Here is a 20459-nt window from a genome sequence, read left to right on the forward strand (position 1 = left end):
AATCTCATTAATCGTAACACTTAGCCTTGTTGCTGTATTCTAACTAATTCTTTTTTCTTCTTTGGAATAAAAATTCTGACTATGGTATGATAGAACATCTTGTAAATAAATAAATAAATTACTCATACATGGTATGATAGAACATTAACTACAAAGAAAGAAGATATAATAAGGCTTTTTTCCATTATACCAATGTCCTGTACTATACGTTTTGTAGTAACTTCCGCCCAATTTGCCTGTTGTCCAAATTACTAACACGGTGAAAATTTAATTTATTCTAGGTAACATCGTTTTTAATTCATAAAATTCCTTCTTCATGTTCAGAGTATAAATAAATCAACTTTTCTCCTTGCTTAATCCGAAATATTTACACTGGTTTATTACTATTATATATAGAGTTTCAATGGGAGAGAGAAGTCATTTTTTTTTTTCATGAAAACAAAAAACAAGGCATATGAAAGCAACCCAACAAGGCAATTCACATACTAATAAGCTAAAATGATCATCACAAAATCCGTCCAATTGTTGCTATCTATTAGGAATTCACTAAACACCAAAAAGGGCGTCAGATTATAAGTGACTCTGATGACTCAATTTGGGTTTCCCCTTCCAGTCCATAATATTATTTGTCATTAATTTGGGAGGATAGATAATTGAATTGAAATAAATATGAATTTCAAGAACAGCCCTCAAATTCCGCAAAAGGGGTCTTCTCTATACCTATCTAGGCAATCATCCAATTCCGATTCGAGGGCCAACCCACAGAAGAATGTGGAGCCACCTAGCCCTCTAATGGTTGGATGCTGCGGAGGCTTCACCAATGTGAAAACTACGGGCTCCTCTGCCTCCAAATCACAACATCTACACCAGCTACAATGCCAAAAGCTGGAAGTAAAGGTAGGTTTCATGCATTGCATGTATTACTACATTGCTAACAAGTTAAAGTTTTGCTTGAAATTATGTATCAATTAATTTTTCTTCCGGCATCAAGAGTATTTAGCAAAAAATAATTGGACTAAAACATTTTTTGGCAGGCAATATATTTACTTATGTCTTGAGTTTGAATTTTATAAAATAAAATTAAGATTTGAAAAAAAAACACCTCTTCAAATGGATTTATTTAATTTAACTTAAATTAGTCGTGGTCAAATTTAATTTTTAGACATCGAGAGTCAAACAAAAGAGAAAAGAAATATTGTCATAATTAGTTTCAAACATAGAAAATTGCATAGTGTAATAATATTTTGTTGTCATAATTTGGTTCTAATCGTAAATAATTAAGCTTACATTTTAAGCCTTCTTTATAATTCTGGCGCTGAGCACAATGTGATTTTTTTAAATATCAAGAATAGTATAGTTGAGAAGTGAGTTGCATATTCATAATATTAAAGGGATTCTGAAATATGTGCATGCGCGTACGTAGGTTGCAGATTTGGAAAGGGAAGTGCAAAAGCAGACAGAACTAGGAGTGCGGTACAGGAAAAGAATGGAAAAGACGCAAGAATACTTAAGGTATTGCCTTCAGATAGCACAGAAAAATGGAATATTGGACCTCATTATCAACTACAAAGCTGAACTTCAACAATCTCCACTCTCCCTCAGCTCCATTACCAGCCCTCAAATTCCTATTACTCCATCACATAATCACCACCCCAATTTAGCTGCCATCATCGATCAAGCTAAATTGAATGGATGGTATATTGATCCAACTGAGGTTAGGCACTAGTTGTTACTCAGTTCAAAAATTACTTGTTATATTTTTTTAATAAAAAAACATACATTCAAATGGTTACTTAATATGTAAAATTTCGCTTCATCAATATTCTACTCACTATTCATAAATGCTTTGCCAACATTTGATTTTCGTTGAGTTTTAAATGTATTTCTATGCCTTCAATAAAGGAGTTAATTTGATCTTTTTTTTTAAGAATTGTTATTTAATTTTTGTAATTTTTTATTTCCCATATTTATAATCATTATGATGGTGTTTTATTTATTTCATTCCTCAAATATATGTGATGGTGGTAGATTGAATTGGAAGAGAAAATCGGGGAGGGAAGTACAGCAGATATTTACAGGGGAACATGGCGAGGAATTGAGGTAGCAGTGAAGTGCATATCTCGAGAGTTCTTCCGCACAAACCAAAACGGCGTCGTTTACTTCTCTCAGGAGCTCGAAACACTGTCGAGGCAGCGCCACAGGTTTGTGCTTCAGCTGATGGGCGCGTGTCTTGATCCTCCCCACCGCGCGTGGGTCGTCACGGAGTATCTTCATACCACGCTGAAGGAGTGGCTGCATGGGCCTGGCAACAGGCGCAGAGAGAGAATGGTGCCACTTCCACCTTTCAAATATAGATTGATGCGGGCCTTAGAAATAGCCCAAGCCATGCAGTATTTGCATGAACAGAAGCCCAAAGTCATTCATCGTGACTTGAAGCCCACCAATATTTTCCTCGACGATGCCATGCACATTAGGGTCGCTGATTTTGGTCACGCTCGCTTCTTGGATGACGAGGAAATGGCCCTCACCGGAGAAACAGGCACACTAATATTTCTTTCTATTCCTGAAAATGTTTTGAATGATATAGAAAAGTGTAATGCTACATCTGTTCAACAAAGTTTAATATTTAATAATTTATCTACCCAGAAGAGAGAGAAAATGTTTTGCATGATGTAGAAAGGAAATTATAAAATATGTTGACATGCATCGAATTGAATAAGAGAGCTATAAGAAGAGAATAAAAGAAGTGATAAATATAATCAGAAATGTGATAAAAAAAAATAGAAGTCACTGAAAGAGCAGTAAAGATGAAAAAAATAAAAGAAAAAAGGTATGGAAATATTAAAACTGTGTTAAAAATTAGACAGAATATAACTTGTCAATCACGTGTTTCCTCAAATGTTTTGTATTTGTTCATAATACTCTCATTAATCACGAAGAGAACAAGTTTCACTTATTATATTGTTTATGGTAAACTAGATGTTTTTCTTTTCCCTTTTAAACGCGATTCAAATGATATGAATTATTTTGGTATTATTTCAGGGACATACGTGTACATGGCACCAGAGGTGATCCGGTGTGAACCTTATAATGAAAAATGTGATGTGTATAGTTTTGGTGTCATATTGAATGAATTAGTAACTGGAAATTACCCCTACGTTGAGACGGAATACGGTCCCACCAAGGTACCCTCAGCACGCTGACTTTGAGTTATCTAGTTAATTAATTTTGTTGAACTTTCATATAAATGTTCAATTGATTGTTTCAGAATATTGATCCTGAAATGTTGGATGTTATATTATTAGATTGCCATGGAAGTTGTGGAGGGTAAGCTGAGACCTCAGCTTCCATGCGGTGACGTTGGCCAACTGGGAGTGCTAATTCACCTTATCTGTCTTTGCTGGGATACAAATCCGTCTACTCGACCATCTTTCGCCATAATCACCAGTACTCTCAAAAGTTATGCCAACAAGATGCTCCTTTAAACTAATCTACCTGTTTAATTCATTAAGTATTAACCAATGAATTGTGCTATACCTTAATTTGTTGTATTTTTTTTTATTAATACAGTCATTAACTATTAACTGCACTCTTTCTTCTATGCATTTTCTTTCCATACCATATAGTCCTTCACTGATTTGGTGCAACTACATTATTTAACGAGGCCAAGTACATGTCGGGGCATCGGCAATTTGGCATGCTTCACTATATGCAGCATGAGCTCCATGCATTTTTTCAGATATATTTTTTTAAAAGTGAAGAGATGTATAAGATAAAAATAAATAAAACGCTATTTATTATTAATTTAAAGTTAATTAGATTTATAAAGTATTTAAATTTAAAGCAATTATAAATAAAGCCTCTATTTTAAATCCTTTATATGTAAATGGAGTACAAGAATCAGGCGTTACGGGGAAAGAGGAATCTCATCTGAGCTTGAAACGAGCAGAGTAAGGACAAAACAAGAGTGAATGTTGGGAATGGGGTTGGCAATTTACTTCGACGATAACGAGGAGTGGAATGGCCCACAGTGTGTTCCAAGGGTCAAACTATTGACCGGTTATGAGTTTTGTTAATTTTTATGGTTACCTTCATCAATTATGTATCGCGGCTTAGAAAAAAGATGGAAGCTCCGGCAATATTTCTCACATCTGATGTTTTATAAACATCTCTCACCTCCTCAGCAGTACATCACATTTTTGGGCAATAGTAAAATATAAAAATAACTATTTGTTTTATAAATCTTAACAATATTTTTTTAAAACTTATTCTAAAAAATTTTATTCTTAGAAGGAACAAAAAGGTAATTAAGTTGGACTTTTATATAAAATTACAACTTTTAAAGAAATAAAAATATGAAATTGAATGTTTAATAAGAGATAAAAAAAATATTGTAAAAAGTGTTATATAAATTTATTATATAAAAAATATGATTTAAAAAATTTCCTTTTCAGATCTATTTCTATTTCCAAAAGCACTCCTTTAACTATCAATCAGATCAATATCTACCCAAAATTATTTCCTCCTAGTTTATGGACAACAGTTTTATATCAGAAATTTGCAAGCTGCATTGCATTGTATGACAGCTTAGTGGCACGCAAGTGAGATCAATCCTGGATAACCTTATCCTTAATCCCAGATAGAGTTACTGCCACGTCATCACAAAATCTCCATTTCCAACCTCACATCTTATTCTACACATTTCTTCAACCAATATCTAAACTTGAGTTTGACAAGTTTCTGCAGAAACAAAACGACAACCAAAAATGGCTTCTGCTTGTGTTTCAATGGTTTCGCCACTCAGCTCTCCCACCCAAAACAGGTTAAACCTTCAACCCTTCAAAGCCTTCTTGAGGCCATTACCCTTTCCACAACCAAAGAGAACCGCTGTTAAAAGGTCACTGCCAAAACCCAAGCTTGGAATTGAAGCGTCTATGAAGGAAAAAGCAGTGAAAGGCCTGACAACCGCTGTAATAGCATCCTACATGTTGATGCCAGAAGTGGTTCATGCAGCTGGAAATGATTTTTCTCCATCTCTCAAAAACTTTTTGCTTAGCATTGTGGCTGGTGGAGTTGTGCTTGCAGCAATATTTGCTGCTGTTATAGGAGTTGCCAACTTTGATCCAGTTAAGAGAGCTTGAAGTTTTTGTTGTATCAAAGCTTCAAATTTAGCTCATTTCCTTATTCCAAGTGTTTTCACTTTGTGTTTTATGTAATTTATGCAACTGTTGTGCTACATTTCTATATCCAAATCAACATGTTTTTTTTTTTTAAGAGTTAAGAAGAACTATTACAGAAATTTTTACTACTCATAAACGTCACTCATAATCTTCTGATAAGATTAGTTTATTTAAATAAATTCTATTTAAAATTATTAAAATAATTTTAAACTTATTTTAACAAATTCTTATAAAGATAAATAAATAAGTACAATTTTTTTCCTTTTACTTTAAATGAATAAATAAAAACAATAATAACATAAACTCCTCTTAATTTATATATAACAACATAATACCTTTTTTTTTTTCAATTATTCAAATCACCCCTAATTTCTTATACAATTATATGAGTTGGGGGAGGTTAAAGGAATGTAAAAAAAAAAACAAAAAAAATTTATTAAAATCTGAGAGGTAGTATTTTGTTTACCACATACTTCTTTGTTAAATCAAAACAAGAGCTAAGCTTTTTCACCAGGGAGCATTATTTGAATGAAGCTTAGAGCCAATTGTTGATGAAACAATGGTAAACTGTTGATTGAATTATTTGATTGATGTTGTTGTGCTTATTGTTTTGAATTTTCAGTCCTTCCAATATTTTTGTATTCTGTACACAAATTCCCACATACTCTAACACCAATTTACAAACGAAAACATGCATGGATTACAAAAATTGAATGTGCCTTAATGAGATTAACTTGAAAGTCTAATCTGGACTGTATGAAGCAATACTTTTGAGGTGAGAGTCAGAGTATGCAAGAGTTTCCCTCAACCAATGGCTTCAAATCTTAGAGACGAAAGGCCATGCCATGTCCAGGTAAAAATCTAGCATTTTCTTCGGTGTACACGTGAGTTTCATTCTGAAGCCTGCAAAAATTGTTAAAAAAATTGTTGTCAAAATTCAAAGTGTCCATGTTAGCTAGGGGAAATTAACTAGGCCCATGTTTAGTAATAGACTATTTTAAAAAATAATAAACATTTTAAAAAATTTATCTTAAAAGTGAATAAAAAATAATTATTTCTCTAAACTAAAATAAACAAATATTTAGATCTATAGAGGTCTTAAATTTGTGTAGAGATTTAGGTATTAATTTTGAGTGGCAAGTACTTACGATTGGGAAACAGTTTTATTCATAGTCATAGATGAATGGAACCAAGCACCGTTTAGATAGAGCAGTTCCCCATCTATTCTTGCTTCAATTCTTTTGTCCATTTCTTCAGCTCCAATCGACAGTGGGTGGTCTGAAGCCTGAATTGAAAGCATGCAAATTCTTGTAAATAATATTTGAGAGTAATTCATTTTAGTATCTAGCTTTATTTAAAAAAAGGCTATTCATGTTAATTCTTTTTTATTAATATTAAGAATGATCATGAATTATGTTTTCCAAAGTCATAAATTAAAGGGAAATTTTAATAAAATTCAACTGAAAAAATCGAGACATGTAATGTCATTGTCTAAAACATGAGATTACTCAAATATTTAATTATAAGTAGAAAGAGGAACAGTGTTTTCTTTTCGCATACCATAACCCATCCCCATGTGTCGGCAAATGATGGTACATGAGTAGTGTATGCAATCACATCTGCACCCAAAAAATAGAAACCACAATAGCACATAAGAAAAAAATGTCGAGTTTATGGACATTATCCTTGTTCTTTGTTAACAATTTTAATGATAATTGAAGTTGAATCCCGGAATAAAACATTTGAATAAGATAATCTTACATTTGAAGACCTGTTTGATTGTGTTATATATAGAAGTGAAGACCTCCTTGTGTGTGAAGATGCCTGCCGGTCCTGCCTGCACAATATGCAATTTTTGGTCAAACTATATTAGAGTAGAGAAAAGCTTCTCAGTATGACTTTTTTTGTGCTTTTGGGTGAACCTTCTCTTCATAATTATTACCTGGGTCACAAAAATGCCATTATCATTGAGTCTGGGCTTCAGGGTTTTCTCATAGAAGGATTGGGTATAGAGTTGATAGCAAGGCCCATCTTCAAGTGGGTCTGCCAAATCTCCAACAATGATATCGAACTTGTCCTTTCTCTTCTCCAGTTCGGCCCTTCAACACAAAAATTGTCTTGGATTCTTAGCATAATTAAAGTAAGGAACCTCCACCAAATCCCCCTTTTATATTAGTTGATAGATAAGAATTAGAGGTAATTTAAAAATAGATTCTTTAACTTTTATAAATATCTTATAATTTTCTTTAGGTCGACATTTATTTTAGTTCAGCCCTAAATCCACCAAAAGCAACACAAGCTCTTCAAAGATATTATTCTTGCATTTTTTCCCCCCAAAAGTGTGAAATGTCATTTTTCGGAGGTATTGGACTATTAAGGAAGATAAATTATTATGATAGGTGGGATAAAATAGTTATTTGTCTTCGAGGCTTAAAATAAAGCCTTAATAATTAAGTTATAATAAGGTATATTCATCTTAAAACTTGAACTTATAAATTTCAATATTTAAGTCTTTATAAAATTGATTTTATCCAATAACAAAGTTTTGTGGTTTAAAATACATTATAAATGATAGCAACAATGTCAAAATCATTGATAAAGAATAAAGTAAGTCACTTACTTGGCATCATTGATGACAAGATCGAGCTTCTTATGAGAAAATGCCTCCCTATTTGCAATCAAGTATTTTCGGCAGAAATCTACCACCTCCTGCGAGATTTAGCAATCCAATTTCATTATATTTACTCTAAAATCTTTATCAATCTTATATAAGAATATTATTTATAAGCTATTGTGGTACCATGTTTTGGCGTTGACATGTTAACTTATCAAACAATCACTTGTTATTATAATATTTTGTAGTTAGGTGGCGATATATATTTCTTTTTAAAAAAGACACCCCTTAATCACTGCCCATATCAATATGGATATCATATTATTAACGTTTGAGTTTGATGAACGGTTGACGAACAAAAGAGCAACATGATGTAAAAGTAACCTTGTCTATGTCGCACATGACCACTCTGTCCATTGACATGTGCTTGAGGGCTTCCCTAGCTGAGGAACCTTCACCTCCTCCCATTATAAACACTGTCTTGGGACTGCCACAATCAGTAACACATGTCTCTTCATATTAGTCCAAGGGTTCATCAAGCAAAAAACCAATCGAGTCTACCAAGAAGCATAATCATGTGGTATATATTTGTAATCTCTCAACTAATTTTTTATGAATTAAGCATAAGAAAGACGATGATTGCTATGGTATTATCCAAGATGAGATGTCAATAATAGTTAATTGATTATTATTGTATTATAAAATTTATATACTAAATTAACAAGATTCATGACGTAGCTTAAGTAGTAGTACCATTAAAAAAAACACTATATGGGTATTGTAGCAATAATTACATATATACGAGCTTAAATAAGATTTTAATTTAATAAAGACGGTCCATCATTCACTTAATTTTGTTTGGGTAGGAAGACCCAAAATTATGTTTCGTATTTATGACTTTATTTGAAGAATTACAAATTATACAATAAATGAAATTTCGGGGTATTCTCCCAACAATAGTATTATTTGATGGGAATAACTTTTTTTTGTAAGAAGTGTCAAGCATGGTGTTTAAAATATTCAAGGAAGCAATAAATATACGCATATAAAAATTGCTATCGTATATTTTGCGAAAACTATGTCTTACCTTCTAGCATTTTTTTCTTTTCCAAATTATCCCTTCATCGTAAATGTAAAATGCACACACGTGAGTTGATATTTTTGTCACATGCAATATTAGTACTAACTAAGAACCTTTTGTCATGAGAAATAGTACTGTATAAAGAACACTCAATCCACACATACAAATATTCAGAAGTAAATCCAATCTACAAAAATCATTTTGGATTTATTCATATAAAGCATAATTATATTGTATTTTTGTTTCAACAAAAGAATAAAAAAGTCTTACTAAGCCTTGACTTGAACCATTAGAACTTACTTGGGGTGACATAAAAGAGGAGGATGAATCAAGCATTCGTGATAAATGAATTCATCCGTTTCAGCACTCTGCATCTTCCCATCAAGCACCAAGGCCTGTAGGCAACATTAATAATCATCACATACACATTTTTTTTTTTTATGATTTTTGTGTTTAATGAATTTTAACTTATTTAATATTATTTTAATTATAAAGAATAGCATAAAAAGTGACTTAATAATGTTTATCAATATTATTTGAAGCATTTGTTTTAAATACCACAACTAGTACAGAAGAAAGGGATTCAAAATTTTGTCTATATTTCTTTTGTTTGAGAAGCAGCAGCAGAGCTAGCAAACCTTTCCAAAACGCTTTGTATCTAAGAGAGCTATGTCCTGGTACTGGCTAATTGCTTTATGGGGCACACTGTTGAAATCATAGGAGAAAAAAATAAAAATAAAAATAGTTGAAATGAGATTATGTAGTTAAACAAAAACAAAATTACTATAACTATCAAACAAAACAGAGAAAACGGAAAATGATAGGAATGTTTTGTATAATTAGGGGTGGTGAATGAATGAGGAACCTGTTGAGTTTAAAAGACCATTTGAGATCATCATCGATGATTTCCTCGTACCAGGAAGAATCATGGGTATCATTAAGGTGGTTTTGTTGGGTTTCATGGCCAAACTTTGAGAACCCATTAATGTAGAACACTTGTGGAGCCTCACCCATGTTTGGAAAAAGAATGGACAACACAAAACAGTGCTTTCAGTGAATTGGATAACACTACTGCTAAGAGTGCTGAGTGCAATGCAGATATAGGATTGCGGGGTGTGGCAATAGTGGGCATAATTTTAAATAATGTTTGGATTATTTTATAAAATAAGTTTTAAATAAAAATAACACAGTACTCAATACTTTTTATTTGATAATAATGATGATTCATGAGAGAGAAAAACAGAATTATTAAATTAACATTTGATTTTATGTTTATATCCACACACGAAAAATCAGCATTAAATATACATTATATTTATAAATATAAAACTATAAAAAAAATTATTATTTTTAATTGTTCAAAATTAAATTAAGAGTTGCTGTTAATGCTTTTTAAATATACTATGTTAAATAATTCAAAAATTAAACATGAAATTATTTTATATTTTAATATGATAAATATTTTGTAATATAATTTTTATATTTATTTCCTTAACATGTGTTGAAGAGCGTACGCATTAAAAAAAGTTGATTAAGTGTCCATTTAATAAAATAATATTTCGAGCTAATTAATTTCTCTTACCGTAAGGCATATTAAATGATATAAGATAATATTTACAAAATCAATTGCACTTAATTTTTTTATAATTTTATTTTCTATTTTGGATTCTTAACTTATACCCTTTGTAACACTGGTTAGCATTTACCATAATTTTACTACCACTAGTACTAATGCTTGCATTATAAGATGCACATGCTTACATGCACATCTAATAGTGCAAATAATTTATTATTTTACCGACAACCTCACCATATTATGCACATTAATGTAGCCTCCAAATTCAGCACCTGGACCTCACCATTCCATATATATTTTGTAGTGACGCTGAGAAAAAAGAAATTGAAAACGTACAAGAGTCGAAATATAGAAAGAACCACAGAAATAAAATTAATTCATTTTAACATATTAATATATTGCGTTATTTTAATCGATTATTTTTTCTTTGTTTGAATATTTGTTTAACATTTCTTTTGGGTAACAAGAAAAGGCTTCTTGTTTTATTTTACTAAACCATGCTAAGGTCTACAAAAAGGCCATGACTATAGAATGTAGACTGTTAAGAGCTAGGACTAGACAAATTTTTAAGGGGGGGGGGGGTCAATTAATCCATGTTAATCATTTTTTATAATATCATTTAAAAAAATTAATTTGAAATATAAACATAAATATAATATAATCGATTCTATTGGATTCATTAATGTGTTTATGGATACAATAAGTTATGTTTGAATGAAATAGAATAAAGTGAAACAGAATGAAATAAAATTTTCATGTCAACATTTAAATATTCTGAGAGTGAATAAATTTTTCATTTTCATTATTTGAGAAATGAATCAAACACAAATAATTATAACTTTATTATTTAGAAGAAGAAGAAGGGAATAATAATTTTGTGGTATTCTAGTCATCTAATGGGAAGTGGGTTTGGTCTAGGATTAGAAATCAAATTCGTGAAGAACTATGTGATTGCATATCCATTTTTAATCCTCAAAGAGTGGATGCTGGTCAAGACCATGCTAGTTGGCTGCTATCTAACGATGAGATGTTTTCTCTCAATATAACTTTTAGTTTTATTTACCAAAATTTTAATAGAATAAATTGTAATGTTTAAATTTATGAGCATATGCTTCTGCTTTTAAAAATAAAGTTATATACAAATTTATTTTTAAAAATAAAAAACTACTTTTAAAATAGAAATCAAACATGCTCTAAAGTTTTCTTTTCAAAAAATTTCACGTAAAACTCTTTACTAATGTTGAAAGGAAGAGCAAAGTAATGAAAAATTCAAGGACTTATCCTAGATATAATTTAGCTTTGAAAACAATTATGCATGTATTAAGATATTGTTACGATACTTGTGATATTTGATCTATTATTATTACCAAAAAGATTTGAAGTTTCTTTTTAGTGTATGTCTTACGAATTGGATTATCTATAATCTTAAGTAGGATGACCATGGAGAGGATAGTGATAATTGGAATCTTGTGTAATTCTTAGGTTGCTAAGCTGAAAAAAAAAGTGAAGTTGTGAAGAATGGGGGTAGTGAAGTGGGGGTTGGTTTGTGGTGGGGTGGAATGTGTGTTTCAAGTATGAAATAGAAAGAGCAAAGAGCACGCGCGGAAAGTTGGGGGTTGTGATAATATGGGCCCGACATGTAGAGGAGGGCCCAAAAAGTGACACCGTTGTTAGCCTCCAAAGGAAAATTATTTACATTTTTGTTTATTAGAGAGAGTGTGGTGTGGTGAAGCCAATCTTTTATTATACCCCCCACCATCTATTTGAGAGAGCCTAGTGCCTCTACTGTATACGTGAGTTCATATTCCAATCTCATATCCCATACAATATCTTTCTATTTTACTTTTTTTATTTTCATAAGCTTATATTAAATTAATTGAAGTTTAGGATTTTTTATAAGAATTACAGAAGGTAAAAAAATATTTTATAATTATAATAATTTCATGAATAAGATATATCAAAAGTGTGCTATGAATATTCTTATTTTAATCCAAAGAGAAATCGTTGGTGTGCACCACCCACAAACACGTCACTGAGTCACATTTGTAATTTTGTACGGGTGGATAAAATTGAAACGTGGGTATACAAAAAATAATAATAATAAACTATTTATAATAAAATCATATGTGATTAGTAGCATTAGACTATTAAAAAAATGCACAAACATGGAATGTGTGATGTGTAGGCCCATGAAGGCAATTGTTGGAGTGGCAGAGAGTTGAGCGTGGGTGAACTCCACTAAGGATTTTGTGGAGAATCCACTCTTTAAATTTGCATGTCCTAGTGAGTACTTACTCACTTGTGTAGTGTCCTTATTCCTCATGATGAGTAGCAACTCTTTTATGTGTAAAAAAAACCCTTTTTATTTACCTCATTGTGTTTAAAAGGAGATACACGAGAAGAAAATGAGTAGTGAGTCACTTCTTTTTCTTAGTGGTTCTGAAATTCCAATTATATATCTATCTCACCATTTCATGCTTGAAGAATCTCTCATTTACACGTTTCTGGAAATAGTGATGTTGAGAAGGTGTTGTGTTGTGGAATCAATAGGGAAGATTATACTAGTGATCGATGATAGCAACAAGATATATATTAGTTGCTATGTTGGTGGTGAAAACTTTTTCAAGATAACTAGGATAATAATTTTAATAGTGAAAATCTAGTGGAGAGTGCCAATGGTAAAAGGGTGATTTTTAGTGTCATTAGGGATTGCACCTGCGTGTGGCCAAAAGTCTCTTTCCTCTTCTCATTATCACCTCCATATTTTCTCGTCTCTATTTCCATTTCTTATATTAGGATATTTTTTAATTTTAAATAATCTCATCACATATACAATTAATTAAGAACGATTTTGTAATTTTTAAATATTCAAGGATCTACCAAACTAAGAAATATAAATACATCTTTATTTTTTTTTTGTCTCCATCCCCATCTTCATTTTATAAAAATTTCTCCGAGCTTTTAATGAAGTATAACAGAAGAAAATATTATCACCAGGGTCATTGAAGACATGTAGAGAACTTAAATTTTAATTTCAAATTCTTATGGTTATTTTCTTGTAAAAGTTAATAAAAACAAGTGTATTTATTCTTAAATTATTTAGTAAATACTCCTCACTTGATCTGTTCAATTGAAATTGATCCTTTCTTAATTTAAAATTAAAAGAACAGTGCAAAGTAAAATTAAATAATGACAAGTGTACTTGGATGATAATAAACTTTGGAAAAGCGCTAACTAAGTCGATTTCAATTGGTTTCCCTTTTATTGTGGGGAGACAAAGAGTGCAAGGACCTTTAAAGACAAATCCACAAAACACAAAAGGTGTTGTGGTTTATTTGAACTTTGTAGAATGGCCCCAGAATCATTTTCAAGAACTTTATATGCAAATTAATTTCTATTCATATGCAACATACCTTTACATAATGTCTCCATTGAGTCAATGGGTTTAATCATTTATATTCACCAGTTTGCGATCTCTCTTCTATCTTTAACTTAGTCAAACCAATTCTGATTTCACTTTATTTTGAAACACCAACAAAAACGTTTTCTCTACATACATTAATTGGAGACGCTATTCATATTATGTGCCGTCCTATATATATATATATTCTATCACGATATTGCATTTAAGCAGATAAGATCAAATAGTACATAGTTTATTTTTCTCAGATATCATGAGAGATAGATCTTTCTTCTTCTTTTTTTTTTTTACTTAACAAGACTATAACTATCTCCAATCGACAACATGAGACTAATTGACATAATATTATAAAGTGGGTGGGTTTTTTTTTTTCAATAAATTATTTTATATATACATGATTAATTGATAATCAAATCTGATCAACATACTTAAGAATTTAACTAATTTCAATTATATATGTTGGATTTTGTTGGTTAATGTTAAAAGAACGTCACTATATCAAAATCCATCAGCATTCGTGCTTTGCATGAATCTCCCGTGCTTGTCATTAAATATCTTTCAGTGCAAATATGTATTCATGCACAATAAAAAGAGGATTTAATTCTTTTAAAATTAAGAGATGTGTAAAATGAAAAATAAATAATTACTTATCATTCATTTAAAATAATTTTTTATGAATATAATCAATTTTAAATAAACAACGAATAAATTTTATTTTCTCATCTTTGAGGGGTTAAATCTAATATTATAAGTAAAATTGTCAATTTAAAACAATAATGTAACTGTCATTAGTTCGACTTGTAGCTTATAATATTCTTCATAGTACTAAAATTTTGCCATATCTATCCATCTTGCCTTGACAACAAAGGCAGGATCATCAGCAATAATTTATTTCTTTTGTTAAAAATGAATCGAAATACGGCCGAACATATGTATAAACTAATTAATGAGAGTATAAACGAAAGAATATGAATCAGTATCTTTAAATTGATACATAGCAGGACATTTATATAACTGCAACGAATTGCATTATTCAATCGTAATTTTGATAGTACTTGAAAATTGAATTGTCATTGATTTTCGTATCATAGATGATGTCAGTAACGTTATATACATCACATCCAAGTTTATCTTGCAGACAAAATGAAATCCATGTGTTATAACTGAATAATGTCATATTCTTTAAACATTAAATTTCAACTACTATTTTATCATGTAATATATTAAGATCTATCACAATTCACGTCTTTATTAAGAGAGACTCGAAATATTTAATGTTTGATCGTAACTTAGATAAGATTTTCTTCTATTAAAGAAATGTATAGATAAATAATTCATCTTAATAAAATAGATGACTCTACAAAATAATCATCTACTTACTTTATGAAATTAGCCTTCATCCCAACATAGAATTGCATAAATAATGACTCTACAAAAGAATAATTATAAATCTTTTTACTTTATGTGCCTATAAATAATGATTCGTAGTTATTAAATAATTTTTATATTGTTAAGATAATAAATACATATGTTTTTATTTTATAAAATAGTAGAAGAATTATTAAGATGATATATATGTTAGAGGATTTAGTAAAGTTCTTTAGAAAAATATGCAAGAACCATTGTTTTATTGTTAGTTATGTCTATACAAAGAATAGGCTTCATGATAAATGTAGAGGTAAATAAAGGTAAAGAAAGGGAAATGGTCTGAATTGAGGAATAGATTTAATTCCTAAGGGACACCATTGATGACATGGTAGCAAAAATGGAGCATTGAGGTATGAGCGGCAAGCGTGCGTGGTGTCTACTGGTTACTGCTTGGTGTGCTGTCTCCATTGTCCATTGCTTTTCATTTCTTCATTCTTAAAAAAGAAAACAAAAAAGACACAAAATGCGCATAACATCAACAAGATACGGGGACAAACTCATTGTCTAAATTCTCTTTCGCTGTCATGGCTGCTCCTCCCTTCCTTAGTGCTTCTCGGTGCTCCAAAACCAATTTCACATTTTCTTGTCCATCTCTCTTCTTTTTTAAAGATAATACTAATTAAAGATTTAAAATTACATTTTTTATATCTTCGTCAAACTAGTAAAATTATTGTTACTCTACTAAGATTCATTATCAAAGTTTTCCACCGGTCTTAAAACCCTCCTCACATTAGTTATTAAACTCTTTATTATAACTAAAGTGATCCAACTGTCACATATATTTACTATTTGACACTTTAGACATTCTTAACAAATATTAACTTTATTAGATATATTATATAGTCGTTAAATACATTTCCGATATCAAGGATAAAAAGTGACAAACTTATACTTAAAACTATCCATACTTATATATATATAAATTCCTTAACTAAAATATGATATCATTACTCATCATAACCTTACTTCAGTTAAATTTTTTTCACTTAAACGTTAGAATATTTTTTATAAAGAAATTTTCTATCAAATTAACTAGAGCATTAGAGACCATCAATAACAATGTTCAAACCAGTACTAACTATTTTTATTAAAAAGATAATGATATATATACTTATCATCCTAATTAATATATTTTAACATATTTTTTAATAAAAAATATAATTTATTAATTATTTAATTGATATTTTTACTGTACTCATCTGAACTTTTAAAACTTGATGGCTTTTAACTACACGCCGTCAATTTGCCTTCCACACGTAGCACCTGTTCAATAATATTGCTTGTAAGTACCAAATATTTATAAATGAAAATTGACGAATGCATAGTTGATCAAGTAGGAGATGTTGAATAAAAGTAAGATGACATATAAAGGTTTGAGCTATGTTAGTTACCTAATTAGGCAGCAATATGAAGGAGTGAAGGTAGATTAAAATGTACACGATCGGAAAATAAAAAAGAAACCTAGCTAGCTTTCCTCAGACACCAAGCGTCACAATTTTCCATAATGCAAGTTATACTCAGTACTTTGAGTGACATCACTATCACCCCTTTTATTTTTGTTTTCTTATTTTAATGTGGGTTGTGGGAATTTTATCCAAAGAAAAATCGAAATTGGCTTTCCATGAGGACTTGGATGAAGTGCTTCATGTCAACTCGATAAGATCTATGCATTGCAGAGGTCTCCTCGGACACCAAATAATCACTATGTTTGGTCTCTAATTGGTGACTATTACATATATATATATATATATATATATATATATATATATATATATATATATATGAAGTGCATGACCAAAAACAAAGAATATGACCTTCCATGACATGGACCATCACATTTTATAGTGCCGCCCAGCCAAATATTGCAATTTGCAATTAATAAACTCTCCGATGATCGTTAACGCGTGCTGCATTCAACAGGAAACACAAGAACTCTAGCATCTATAAAAATAAATTAAACCATTTTTTAAAATAGGAAGAATATTCCAAATACACTGTGGAAAGCTTATTCAGGGTGTGCTTATAAACTATCACAAGAAAATTTTAGAACTGAAATCGTTTTATAATTGTTTTTACAAAATTTGTAAGAGGATGAGATGGCACCTTATTTTAAGATAGGAAAAGTTGTGGCACTGGAAGAACGCTTATAAAGCAATTACATTTATTTTTCTCATCCTAAAGAGATGTGTGAAGATTTAAACTTCCATTCCTTTAAATTACATTTTCATTATTCTTTTTGCTAGTACCAAAGTTCATGTTTTTAGGCTTAGTATGAAAGTTAGATGGTAGTGATGTTTTCAATAATTTTTCACACAAATCTTTAGAACACATGTGAAATAAAATAATTTATGTTATTTTTTATTTTTTTTTAAAAAATTAAAAAGAAATAAACATACTCTTAGTTGTTAGCCCTTAGTCCACCATAAATACAGTAATTATCATCTGTTAAAAAGTAGTTGTATATATTGTAAAGAGTAAAATATAAAAGATTTCCTTTTACATTGACCTAACTTTCATTAAGCATTATTTAAGAAAAACTAATTGGACACAGGTGATATTATTATTGGTAGTGAAGCTTCAGTCTTTGCCTTAATTTGGACATAAGTCATAAGGTAGAACCATGTTATTATTGTGTCTGTTCTTTTCAAATATAACTTAGGGTTTGTGAAATACTTGTGTACCATCTTCAACAAAAAGATTAATTGGACAGTTATAACAAACAACTTCTTCAACGTCTAGAAAATTGAGTATCTCTTGGAAAATGGTTTTTGAGAAAAAAAAAAAAAAAGAGAAGAAGAAGAAGAAGGAAATGGTGAATTTTTTAATTTTAAATTAAAAAATTATATATCAATTATGATAAAAAAAATGCATGATTAATAAATTAAATTTATGTTAATATATTAATTTATATTTTATATTTTTAAAATTATTAATTTTAAATATAATTATTTAAATAAAAATTTTGTTCATTCTATTCCTCCTCCTCTAAAAATTTCCTTTGTTTTTCAAACAACTCCTTAAATGTGTAAATAAGTTGAACTACTCATAAACAAAGCTTGACTTGCTTAAGTAAGTTTATTTATTTAATTAAGTAAATATGTTTAAAGTTAAACTCAATTATTTAAATAAATCAAACATATATAAGCTTGATATTAATAACTCATGAACAATTTATCTATCTATATATAAACAAATGACTATAATTTTAAAAAAATTATTTACTTTAAATTTTTATTTTAAAATTTTAAAATTACATTTTAAACAAATAACTATAAATTAAAAAATTATTTTATTAACCTTAAATTCATGTAGATGAAATTATATTTTACTATTTATTAAATATTGTAAAAATTATTCGAAAGTATAAAATAAAATAAACAAGTTAATATTCAGAAAAAAATAAACAAATTAATAAGCTAAACTCAAAATTTGAAATTTTTAATAAGTTAAATTCAAACTTTAAATCTTACTTATTTAAATAAATAAATCAAATTTAAATATAATTTTTTTTTTACACGTCAAAAACTTAAAACTTTAAATAGGCGACTGAACTTAACTCATTTACAGATCCTTTTTCCCCTGCTATTCTTATGCTTTTGTCAACGGCATTTATTTAAGCTGTTGATTTTATGTTTGAAACAACACTTCCTATTTAATAAAGAATATATTAATATAAAAATTAAATCAATTTAACTTTTTTTAATTTTTTATTCTAACATAAATTGTAAGAGAATATATAATTATATTTAATTTTATTTAATTTTTATATTCTATCATATCAAGTCAATCAAACCAATCCTAAAGATAAAATTAATTTGCATTATTATAATATATAATTTAGTAAAATTAATTTATTTTATCATAATAATTAGTAAAAATATTTTTTTAATTTCATTTAAAATTAGACAAATGTATAAAATAATCAAAAAACACACATTTCTGTTTTTTATTTTTCAATTTAAAAAGAAAATGATATAGAAACGTTTAGATAAAATCAACAACTAAGTTGATTTATATTACGTGCTCAATAGTAAAAATTAATGTGATACTTTTTTATATATGAGCAATAAAAAATAAAAAAACAAATCTGAAAAGCATTATCGAAAGGATAAACCGCAATAACGATAACTAGGAACGGTGCACACGCATGTGAAAAGGCCTGAGTTTTGTTATATATCATTGAGATTAGAAAGCTTGAATTGTAGAATTTTAATTAGGTAGCCATCGACTCGGACTCCTCATGCGAGCCTAACTTCTTTAACAATACTGACTATATATACTTATAGGTATGCTCTACGAGGCAATCAACGCCACGTGATAGGCTCGTGCCTGTGTTGTCCTTTCTACTTGCTCTTTCAAGTATCAATTACTTGGTTCTCAGACCTTTTTTTTGTTCCTTATTTATTTGTAACTTTGATTCATCGCTGTAAGTATTATTTTTTTCCATCAATTATAAAAAAATCATCTGTTAGAATCACTGTAAGGATTATTCACGAAAATTATTAAATAGTAAGAATATATGATCTGAGCTACTTATAATGCACAATGTGTTATTTTTTTTATAATTAAAACAAAAAAAACACATACATTACACCACAAATAAGTATTAAATACTCTCTTTAAATTAAGAGTAGTAATTTTTTTAATATTTTTAAAATAAATCATTAATTTTATTATTTATTCATATGAAATTAATAATGATAATTAATCCATGTAAAAAGACATGAAAAATTACCTAAAAGTATTCACTTCGCTGCGTCACTAAATCAAGAATACAATAACATTAAGTGCTATAAAATCATTTCCACAACGCCTTGTTTACTAAAAATAGTGTAATCTAGCACTTTTAATAAGTACATTTTAGTAAAATTAACTAATTTTTCATATAGTTGGTAAAATTAATTATTTAAAATGGATACAATATAATACTTAACACATGCTAAAATATTACTCCTGTTTGTAAGGCACTAAGTAGATTCTATAAGTAATCCTTAATACAAGACGTTCTATGATTCTAATAAAATATTATTTTATTTACTTTTAATAAATAGAATTAGTAAAAACTTAAAAACCAACAAAGATATGTTGACCCTTTTTTTCCATAAAATCAATTAATTTTATCTATAATTAAATTTGAACAGTCTACCAAACGGTGATCT

The 20459-nt window shown here is 29.3% G+C and overlaps 3 protein-coding genes across 3 annotated transcripts; 2 read left to right on the plus strand and 1 right to left on the minus strand.

Annotated features, from left to right (window-relative positions):
• The first annotated feature begins 669 nt into the window (after window positions 1–669).
• On the plus strand, window positions 670–3485 carry LOC113848347 (serine/threonine-protein kinase HT1-like). Its single transcript, XM_027477813.1, has 5 exons — window positions 670–897; window positions 1424–1714; window positions 2029–2539; window positions 3043–3185; window positions 3306–3485. Exons 1-5 carry the CDS (start codon window positions 670–672, stop codon window positions 3483–3485), a joined length of 1353 nt encoding a protein of 450 aa, XP_027333614.1.
• A 1053-nt stretch (window positions 3486–4538) lies between these two features.
• On the plus strand, window positions 4539–5727 carry LOC113847478. Its single transcript, XM_027476619.1, has one exon. The coding sequence runs from the start codon at window positions 4767–4769 to the stop codon at window positions 5139–5141; it is 375 nt and encodes a 124-aa protein (XP_027332420.1). The 5' UTR covers window positions 4539–4766; the 3' UTR covers window positions 5142–5727.
• A 36-nt stretch (window positions 5728–5763) lies between these two features.
• Window positions 5764–9943, minus strand: LOC113847763 (thermospermine synthase ACAULIS5-like). The gene is made up of 10 exons (XM_027477030.1): window positions 9741–9943; window positions 9514–9580; window positions 9176–9270; window positions 8179–8281; window positions 7801–7889; window positions 7123–7279; window positions 6942–7017; window positions 6741–6799; window positions 6329–6465; window positions 5764–6083 (listed from the first exon to the last, which is right to left on the minus strand). Exons 1-10 carry the CDS (start codon window positions 9887–9889, stop codon window positions 6005–6007), a joined length of 1011 nt encoding a protein of 336 aa, XP_027332831.1. The 5' UTR covers window positions 9890–9943; the 3' UTR covers window positions 5764–6004.
• Window positions 9944–20459: the final 10516 nt, after the last annotated feature.

This window comes from Abrus precatorius, unplaced genomic scaffold, assembly GCF_003935025.1.
Source record: "Abrus precatorius isolate BTA unplaced genomic scaffold, Abrus_2018 Scaffold8, whole genome shotgun sequence".
NCBI lineage: Eukaryota > Viridiplantae > Streptophyta > Magnoliopsida > Fabales > Fabaceae > Abrus > Abrus precatorius.

What these genes read in the sequence shown, in the direction of transcription:
- LOC113847763 (XM_027477030.1), bottom strand. Translation starts at nt 9,889, where the DNA reads ATGGGTGAGGCTCCACAAGTGTTCTACATTAATGGGTTCTCAAAGTTT. An exon ending in ACACATGGGGATGGGTTATG is followed by an intron (nt 6,466 to 6,740) that starts GTATGCGAAAAG and finishes CTTTCAATTCAG; the next exon opens with GCTTCAGACCACCCACTGTC. An exon ending in AATAAAACTGTTTCCCAATC is followed by an intron (nt 6,084 to 6,328) that starts GTAAGTACTTGC and finishes CAATTTTTGCAG; the next exon opens with GCTTCAGAATGAAACTCACG.
- LOC113848347 (XM_027477813.1), top strand. Translation starts at nt 670, where the DNA reads ATGAATTTCAAGAACAGCCCTCAAATTCCGCAAAAGGGGTCTTCTCTA. An exon ending in GGTATATTGATCCAACTGAG is followed by an intron (nt 1,715 to 2,028) that starts GTTAGGCACTAG and finishes TGATGGTGGTAG; the next exon opens with ATTGAATTGGAAGAGAAAAT. An exon ending in CGGAATACGGTCCCACCAAG is followed by an intron (nt 3,186 to 3,305) that starts GTACCCTCAGCA and finishes TTATATTATTAG; the next exon opens with ATTGCCATGGAAGTTGTGGA.
- LOC113847478 (XM_027476619.1), top strand. Translation starts at nt 4,767, where the DNA reads ATGGCTTCTGCTTGTGTTTCAATGGTTTCGCCACTCAGCTCTCCCACC.